General features: G+C 47.6%; 1 protein-coding gene across 1 annotated transcript; it reads left to right on the top strand.

Moving 5' to 3' along the window:
- The first annotated feature begins 432 nt into the window (after nucleotides 1–432).
- On the top strand, nucleotides 433–8996 carry LOC113946556 (retinol dehydrogenase 12-like). The gene is made up of 7 exons (XM_027641974.1): nucleotides 433–672; nucleotides 1395–1513; nucleotides 2299–2454; nucleotides 2748–2852; nucleotides 3295–3504; nucleotides 5359–5548; nucleotides 7455–8996. Exons 1-7 carry the CDS (start codon nucleotides 593–595, stop codon nucleotides 7555–7557), a joined length of 963 nt encoding a protein of 320 aa, XP_027497775.1. The 5' UTR covers nucleotides 433–592; the 3' UTR covers nucleotides 7558–8996.
- Nucleotides 8997–9436: the final 440 nt, after the last annotated feature.

The raw sequence follows: 9436 nt of genomic DNA, 5'->3' as shown, positions 1-9436 counted from the left end.
CCTGCCGGGAGCTGCAGTCCCGGGGGGAGTGCCCGCCCCGCGCGGGGGCGCTCCTGCGCCGCCAACACCGCGTCGGGAGCCGGCACCGCCCTGCTGCTCCCGGGCCTCGGCCCTGCCCGCGTGGGCATCGCTGCTTGCGCTCTGCGAGGGGGAATAACAGAAACCTCGGCGGGGGCTGTGAATAAGGTGTTCCGAGCGCCGCTGCCGACAGCCGCCGCTGCGCTGCCTCTGCAGACATTTCGCGGCTTAGTAATTGCGGAGTGCGAGTGTGACTGCGGCTTCAGGATGAACACAGGGACGCGGGTCGGAGCCGTGCTCTGCCCAGGGTAAAGCGCAGCGAGCTGCTGGTGTGAAGCCGGCCAGCCTCCCGCTGCGCGCGGGTACTCCCGGGGGGGGAAGGGGCACTCCTGCAGCGGGGAACATCTGGTTCGGCAGGATTTTTCAGGAGCGCTCCGCGTGCCGCGAGGGGCGTGTCCCGAGGTGTCGTGGGCGTGTCCCGGGCGGGCGGGGCCGGGCGGGGCGGGGCGGGGCAGGGCGGTGGTGCGGTCTCGGAGTGCCGGTCGCCGGCAGAGCGCGGGTAGCGGTGGCAGCAATGCTCAACTGCTGGGGAGCTGCACTGGGCGCCGCCGTCTCCGTCTCCGTCCTTCTTTTCGTGGCAGCGCCCTACGTCAGGTGCGTCTTACCGAGCGCGGCCTCGACTCTTCGCGCGCGCTCGGCCCCGCGGAGCGCGGCAGGTGCTGAGGGGCGCGGAGGCGGCGCGCGTCGCGTCTGAGGGCGGCCGGGTGTGCCCGCCCGTGTGAGTCTGTGTGCGTGCGTGTGCCTGTGGGGGGAGTGCGAACAGCGGGAATCCCGTTCTCCAGCCCGCGCTGCGCTCAGGAATCATTCAGGCTTCCCCAGCTTCAGTGCTCCGGTGCCACTGACGCGCTCACGGCAGGAGCTGGAATGCTCCGGGGACGGGGCTCAGCCCTGGCAGCCAGCCCTCTTCCCCCCCTTGCCCGGCGCTCCCCTGGGTCTGTCCCGGCCCCGCACCGGCGGCGCTTGTGGAGGGGCGGTGGGGGGCGGGGCCCGCGTTCTCCTTAGGGCGCGGCGGCGCAGCCCATTGGACAAAAGGCCCGGAGCGCGCGGCCGCAGCCAATGGGAGCCGTGGCCCCACTTGACGCACGGGCGGGATCGGGGCCTGGCTCTTCAAAGCGGGGGCTCGGGGCGCGCTCCCGATGCCCCAGTCGTGACACGGCCGTGACCGGCCTCCCAGGGTGACGGCGCCCATGAACCCCCGGGGCCCTGAGCGCAGCGGTGAGCCCCAGTGTTGGGGCGAACGCCGCGGTTCTGAGCGCTTAGCCCCGGCCCTAGCCCCCTAAGGAGGCTGAGGTGACAGGTGCCGTCCCCTCTTGCAGGAGGTATGTCGCTGGAAGACTGTGTAAGTCGACAGCAAAGTTGGAGGGGAAGGTGGTGATAATCACAGGAGCCAACACAGGCATCGGGAAGGAGACTGCCAGAGACCTCGCACGGAGAGGCAAGTCACAGTTCATCAGCAGGCGTCCCTGTGCAGCCTGTGTGTCAGTAGTCCCTTTTCTGGATCTAAGAGAGGAGTGTTTCATGCTTACATTGAAGTCAATTTGATTCCAGAGTTATTGCAGATGAGCCCAAGTGTTGGTCTTCCAGAGGCTGTAACTACTGAGGTGCAAGTCCCCAGTTCCTCAACTGGTTTCATTGCTTGAACTCCAAAAATGTGCCTTGGGTACATGGAAATGTTCTGCACTGCAACTGGTTTGACAGGACTGGGGAAGTTCCTAGTTATCACTGGGTTCTGCTAGTATGAAGCTGGGAAATGCTATAGGTCCACTGCTGTATGCTTTACTTATTCATGTTTCAAGCTAATTTGGTTTTTTGGGTAACTGGTAAGAAGATTAAACTACCTGTTCACAATCCATTTAGAAATTACGCTGGTATCCAAGTACCTCTGTGTGCCCCTGATTTGACATTCTCATTATAGGGGCAGATTAACCCTCTCATACCAATCTTGTGGTACATACTCCTGACCTGGAAGAACCAGGACAGAGGCACTTCAGATGTTTCTTCTTGGTCTGAAAGCATCCTTTGGTTGAATTGTAGCTTACAATATAGTAGGAAAGGCTTTGTCCCTTCCAGCTGCTCCCCTGACTGATCCCAGTTCTCCAAAGAAAAAATATATTGTTCATAATGCTGTGCATAGTCAGCTTGCTTGTTGTAGCCTTGATCATCCAGTGTGCTCCAGTGATCTGTTTCTGTTCTTGTTGTTCTCCCCTCCCCTCCTTGCAGGTGCAAGGGTGATCATTGCTTGCAGAGACATTGCAAAGGCAGAAGCTGCAGCCAGTGAAATCCGAGCTGAGACAGGGAACCAGCAAGTCATTGTGAAAAAGCTGGACTTGGCTGATACGAAGTCCATCCGTGAGTTTGCTGAGAAATTTCTAGCAGGTACAGTCTCTAGATCATTCTTTTCAGTGAAAATATTTTACCAAGGACTGCCATCTGCTCTTCTAGCCAATGCTAAATCCCTGCCCTGTGTATCTCTGTACCATGCTGGGTACTGTGGTTCACAGCAGGGGCAGGTCAGAGGCCATGAGCTAGTTTGTGGTAGGAGACTTATCCCATTTTCTTTTTTATGGCGATGTGGCTGCAACTCAGACAGCAAGACATTTTTGGCTGACTTGTGCTGTCTGTCTTCATTCTCTTTTTCCCTGATTAAGGATGTCTGTTGTTTCTTGCAGAGGAGAAGGAACTCCATATTCTCATTAATAATGCTGGGGTAATGTTATGCCCTTATTCCAAGACTGCTGATGGCTTTGAGATGCATATAGGAGTCAATCATCTTGGTAAGGCCGGTGGAATTATGTTTGTACTCAATATAGAATCACAGAATAGTTTGGGTTGGAAAGGACATAAAAGATTGTCATCTTTCAACACCAATAGCTGTGGCGAAATTCCAGAGGAAAATCCTGCTTTCGGATTTTCTCGTTCTTCCTTCTTGGGGAAGGATGGAAGGCCAGAGTTAGAGTTCTGGAGATGCAATGGGGTGTATTTGCTTATCATGGATCCAGTTTAAGTATCTGTACATGTTACATGGGACATTGTGAAATGTATGACAGCTCCAACTTTTTGAAGATGAGGAGCAGAACTTGAAGGCCCCAAAAAAGTTTAGCTGTTAATTCCAGGGGGTTTTGTTTTTCCTGGTCTTGAAGTGAGGGCAGCAGTAAGATACAACACATAAGCAAGCAGGGGGACCCTTCAGAGGATGACCTTTCATCTCACCCTTAGGTCATTTTCTCTTGACTTTCCTCCTGCTGGAGCGTCTGAAGGCGTCTGCCCCAGCCCGCATAGTGAACGTGTCCTCGCTGGCTCATCACGGGGGCCGAATCCGCTTCCATGATCTCCATGGTGAGAAGAGCTACAACCGTGGCCTCGCCTACTGTCACAGCAAATTGGCTAACGTGCTCTTCACCCGGGAGCTGGCAAGGCGGCTGCAAGGCAAGTTCCAGAGCCAAGTGGAGTGTTTTTCTGCTTGGGTTTTTGTGCACTGTGGATGGGGAGAGTGGATTGAAGAGAGGTCTGGAAATCAACCATGCAGAAATTGAATGGTTTGAGGCAGGTGTCACTGAGAGCTTTTTGCAAGAAGAAGGTATCTCCTGTGTGTGGAACCAGGAGACTTAGAACACTAATTGTCTTTACAACAACAGGACAGAAGAGTTTAGTTGCTTGGCACAGTTGAATGTATCTCCTTTTTCTTTGGTGCTTGTCAAAAACTAGCTGCATCCACGCAGACAGCTGTGGTATGTGAGTGGAAGCTGAAAACAGAACTATAACTGCAGTCTCCAAATAGAAAAGTTAATGCACACTCAGTTGCCTTAAATGTTGGTGGGTGGTAGAACAAGCATAAGACTAGACAGTACCTCTTAAGTCACAGCATCTGTCACAGTCATGTCATTCACTCATCAACTTAAGTAGTATTTATTTACTAAAACAGAAGCAGTGTCTTCCCTAGGAAATTACTATTAGAGTAAATCAAAAGAAACAGGTGTTCTCGAAAGCCTGATGGAAACTGCTGCTGTTTTAGCACTTGGGCCCCCTAGCACTTTGTTTTGAAGGCATGTTGTGACTGCAGTGTTTGGAAGGGAACAAGGGGATGCTCCAGTGTCACAGATGAGTGATTTAGAACGCTTAAAGAATCACCATCAAAGGTATTAGCAAAAGTGGTTTTAACATGATGTCATAAAAGTATGACTTAACAGAGTTCGATGGCAAGGTTCACTCTATTACTCACTACGTGGAAGGAATTTATTAAGAAAAGTTGAGTCAGAATGATTCACACAGGTCTAGAAACACAAGGGGTAAGGAAGACCCTCCTGTTGAGTCATGAAGTTCAGATTAGACCCCCTGGCTTTCTAAACTCCTTAGGGAGCCTAGATGCGGCTAGGTCCAGTCTTAATCTCAGACTTGGACAATGATTTATGTCTAATAGAATTATTTATACAAAGTTTATAGTAATTATTACTGAGTAGCTATATGGATTAGTAATGTTTCCTCAGTATTAATTCAGCATGCCATCAGTCACTTACTGAGGATCTGTTGCAAGCAAGGATCTCTCCGCCTGGGTAAGGAAGGCTTTCTTAGTCTCAGATAAGGAATCTCTAAACCTCGAGAGGCATCCATGCTCAAGGGGAGAGTCACCTGGTGTGCAGTCCAGTTGCAATTTGGGCTCAGCTCCAGATGGGCTCATCCAAAGCTCTGTTGTTGCGAAAAGGTCTCTGCCTTGAGGAGCAACCTTGAAAAGTGTCTCAGCTCAAAGGGAGATCGTCACCATGCAGTCACACTGCCTGGTAGGGAGAGCTCAGAGAAGGCTCACTTTGGCTGCCATACTCATGGAATAAAGTGGTTGGCTTGTAGTCAAACTGCATACAGTGGGAAAGGTACACATGAGACTCATTGTATCCACAACTCTCTTTGTTCCTTGATAAATCAGTCTTGGAAAAGCCACATGCTACTTGTGTTAACTGCATGATGCTCTTCCAAATTCCTGTGCAAATTCCTGGACACTGATGCTCACTGTCCTCTTTGTGGGTTTTCTAGAGGAGTTCTTGGCCCAGATAGGGCTCAGGCCTTTACCAAACTACTGCTGGTTTGGTTAAAAGGTCAAGTGTATCCGTGACATTCAGCAAGCGGTAACTACAGAGGACTTCACTTAGCTCTCTCTGTATCCAAGTCTGGACTCCTTCTTTAAGTTACAGAATATCTGCAGGTAGAATTGAGGAGTATATATATATATCTTTTTAAAGACACTTTGATGCATATAGATTTGTCCTGAACTACTTTATTTTGCCATAGGCACTAAAGTCACAGCAAATGCTCTCCATCCTGGTTCTGTCTATTCTGAGTTGGTCCGGCATTCATTTGTAATGACTTGGCTGTGGAAGATATTCTCCTTCTTCTTGAAGACACCTTGGGAAGGAGCTCAGACCACTCTCTACTGTGCAGTAGCTGAGGAACTAGACTCTGTGACAGGACAGTATTTCAGGTGGGTGCAAGCTGAAGAAGTGATACACTGTAGAAGGCTACCTTGTTGGCTGGGCAATATGAGAGTTACTCTCATTCTTCATTAAAAAGGGACTGGATATGAGGCCGTCTGGTAAGACTGAGGGTGACAGATGCTAGAACATTACCCCTGCCAGCTCTGTTGCAATTGTGTTAGAAAAAATCCCTGACCTGTATAACACTTCACACAATAACAGGTCCTTTAGTGCCAGGAATATCAATGTATTCAAAGTACAGGAATGGCTGTCACATGCTCAGAGCTTTAATCTGATCTGAGACTTGGGAAAAATCACTTCTGTAGAACTGTTTAGTTAATGAGGTCACTTGAGTCAATTCTGGAAAGACCACTTCAGTTCTCTTTTTAGTTTCACCCCACCTGAGCAGAAGGGGCCTGTGCTCCCAGGTAGCTGTGAGGGCTGATGGAGCTGTAGAGCTAGGAGGTGAGATTTTCAGGTCTGGCATGTGACAAAATAACTTGATTCTCCAGCGTGACAGACCCACAAGCTGGCAGGGACTCCTGCTGGGACGCTTGTCACTCTATCCTGCAAACGGTCTTGTGTAGCTCCCACTACAAAACCTGTTATTTCTTGGCTACTTTGACTTACTCCAGGACCCTGCACAGTCATGGCTTTTCCCATCACTAAAGCTACAGCCTGGAGCAGTTCCAAATCATCATCATCCTAGATTTGAAGACTGCCATTTGAACAGATTCATGCAGATATGTCTGTCAGCTTCCCACTGGGTGTAGAGCACTGTAACAATCTCATTTTTTGGGAAATGAATGTGAAAATTTTTCTGTCTTCCCCTCACTCCCCTCCCATGGATGCCTTTGGAGCCTCTGTGTCTTTGCAGAGCTTTCCTCCTGTGATTTGTGACCAGATTAGTCTCTGTAATGACTTTGCCTGATCTTTATTTGGGAGTTTGTAGTATCTTAATCAGACTTGAACATATAAATAGAGGTCTTAATCTTCCCTGAATGACTGTCCATCCCAGGATAAAAATGTAGCATTTATGTGCTGGAGTGCAGAAAACTGATGGATTTTAAACTCAGGAAAAAAGGGAGTTTTGGACTTGGTGGGAAATTAATAGCTTCAACAGTAATTCACAATTAACATTGGACTAGCCTAAAATCATTTTCACTTTCCAGGCAATAGAGCATAAAGCACAAGTACAGACATTAGGGAAGGAATTTGCATGCTACAAGAAGACAGGTAGAGTACACCAGAGTCATTTCAGGAACATCAAAGACTGTGCACTTGTTCTAAAAACACTGGGCTGAATGGAAACCTTACAAGATGCCATTTCCTCTGTGCTCTGAAACTCCCACTTATTACACAATCTAGCATTACAGATGAGGACACAGGATCTCTATTCCAGACAGAGTGCTGAGAAGAAAGGAGCCACAGTTCAGAGGATAATGGAAAAAGGGATAACCATGCATGGTTATTACAGTGTGATTACTCTTGGGCATATCATGGGATGAATAGGATGGGATAAATAGTTTAGAATGAAGGGCTGTTTGAATGGCTTTTTGTAGTGTTTGCTAGAAAAGGTGCCCTGAAGAAGCTTGGTTAGCCTTAATAGCTCATTTTAGTGGTATTAATGAGAATGTAAACTAAAGAGGTTTCTTTAAGAGTTAAAACAGCAGATAAAATTAGACTTGTTCATCTGTTCTTGGTGCTGTTGGGAGAGATTCTTCCTTAAAAGCTTTCTCATGGTGGCTTAGCACCAACCCTTGCTCATTTGCTGTGTAGCTTCCCACTGTTCTTCAACTGGTCTTGAATTAAACTGATAGAAAGCAACTCCCTTATCTTAACACAGACATTTCAGTGTTCTAATACAGATGGAGATCTTTGACTTAACAAATTAAAAGAATGTTCCTCTTACAGTGATTGCCAGCCAGCATACGTATCTCCACGTGGCCGGGATGACGAGACAGCAAGGAAGCTCTGGAATGTGAGCTGTGAGCTCCTTGGCATCCAGTGGGACTGAGCAGCGCAGACCTCTTGTGTACCTGGCTGAATCCAGGGATGCTTCTCTGGGGAAGAGCACTGCTGAGAGACCTCAGCAGTAGAATGCTGTACTTCAGCTGTCCCAGTGATGGCTCTGTGGGCACAACCTACTTTGAATTTCTGGAATACTACACTTAAGAACTGAGATTTGTAAGCAATCAATCCCTCTTCCTAGCTGGAGAATTAAAGCACTGATACAGGGAGCAACCTTTGCTTGGTATCTCACACAGCAGCCCATGGCTCTTGTCCTCTGGGTTTAGAATAGAAAGGGAGGTTGGAGTCTTAGGTTTAGATTGTGAAGAAAAAAAAATTACCTTAAATAAAGTTTGGTTGTGTTTTTTTCCTAACAGCAATAGTAAAAAGGTAGGACTCTAAACTTATAATCTAAGGTTATGTTCAGTTCCTACAGTTTGACCTGGCAGAGTGAAAGTACTCTAGGATATTAGATTTTCTGGCAAGTAAATGCAATACAAATGCTCTCAAGCACACAGAAACAGGTGTGGGCCTTTCTGTGCCAAGCAATAGGTAAAGTTTCTAAGTGGAATAATTTTTCTCTCTAAGTAGCTGGACCCTAGCCCCTGAGGTATCTTGGCCCTAAGTGCCCACTAATTGCAGTGAGTTCACTGGGGGCTGGGCATATCTTCCAAGAACTCAGGTCTCAATGCAGGTGACTGGGAGGTTAAAAGTTGCAGAAGTGTCAGAATTGTGCATGGCCAAATTATGTTATTAAAGAAATCAACATCTCTCCTGTGAAACACTGAGCAAAAGATGGTGTAAAAATTGTCACAGTAAACCCCCCAGTTGTACTTTAAAGGACTATAGAACCTAGAAAAGAGAGCAAGTGAGTAAAAAACATCTGAACTATGTTAAAAAATATTAAACAACTTCAGCTGAGACTTGAGCTTTAAATGACACCAAAATGCTGAGCTAAATAGCTGAAGCAGGAGTGGGACTATCTTGGTATTATGGTTGAGCCAGCTACAGCACAGGAAGGTAAGACAAATCCTGCCATTTGTCTGCCCAGCAGTTACTGGCCTTGGCTGGCAGTCTGCCTGAGCAGGACTACACAGCTTGCACTTCCACAGGGCAGCTGGGTCAGTCCACATAGCAATGGGATTGCTCCCTTGGAACTCTAGTGCTACTTTCGTGCAAATTGCTAGAGTCTGATCCATAATCAGAGATTATTTGTGAAAGAGTTAAGCAGTCAGAAACCAAGTGCCACATCTCATTGGATTATCTTCTGCTTCTGAAAAAAAGTCTGGAAATTTTTGGACTTGCATATGAGCCTGCGACTTTGACCAACTGCCAGTTTTGGGAAACAAATGCTAACTCTAATTTTTTCTGTCTGGATGTTATCTATGCAGATCAGTCCTGTGCTACCTCTGAGTAATACTAAATAAAGCTATTTTCCTTTTACAACGGGAGACCGTATCTTCTTTCAGAAATGTTGAATCAGTTTATTTGGTGTTGCTATTATCTGCACCTGCCTTACTAATGTAGAGAACTCAGTCCAGGTAACATTTCAGATTCCATTTGTGTTTCTCCCTGTCACTCTACTTTTTTCCCCTCCCTCTTTCCGCTTCACCCTGATTAGGAAGCTAAATCCACAACTACAATGTAGCAGTAGAATGCTACCTGGCATTGGAGACTAGGCTTGCTTCCTCTGTGTGATTCTCTGATCTTGAAAGTAGTTTTCAGGAGCAAGAGAAACCATTTTTTAAAAAGCAGAAAGTGTCTCTAGCGTGAAATATTTTTGCCCTTGCAGGTCAATGCTCTTTGCAAAGAAGTCTGACTGTAGATTTAACTTAAGACATATTAAATTACACATTTTCATAGAGAGACACCCACTCATTTTGACC

The sequence above is a fragment of the Corapipo altera genome, unplaced genomic scaffold (genome assembly GCF_003945725.1).
Source record: "Corapipo altera isolate COAL_440 unplaced genomic scaffold, ASM394572v1 23b, whole genome shotgun sequence".
Taxonomy (NCBI): domain Eukaryota; kingdom Metazoa; phylum Chordata; class Aves; order Passeriformes; family Pipridae; genus Corapipo; species Corapipo altera.
The sequence above is the reverse complement of the archived record's forward strand: the minus strand, read 5'-3'. Positions and strand labels throughout refer to the sequence as shown.

Excerpts from the sequence above, each read along its gene's own strand:
- LOC113946556 (XM_027641974.1), top strand. The coding sequence starts at position 593 with ATGCTCAACTGCTGGGGAGCTGCACTGGGCGCCGCCGTCTCCGTCTCC. Across the intron at positions 3,505-5,358 it reads GCTGGCAAGGCGGCTGCAAG|GCACTAAAGTCACAGCAAAT; the intron begins GCAAGTTCCAGA and ends ATTTTGCCATAG. Across the intron at positions 5,549-7,454 it reads GTGACAGGACAGTATTTCAG|TGATTGCCAGCCAGCATACG; the intron begins GTGGGTGCAAGC and ends TTCCTCTTACAG.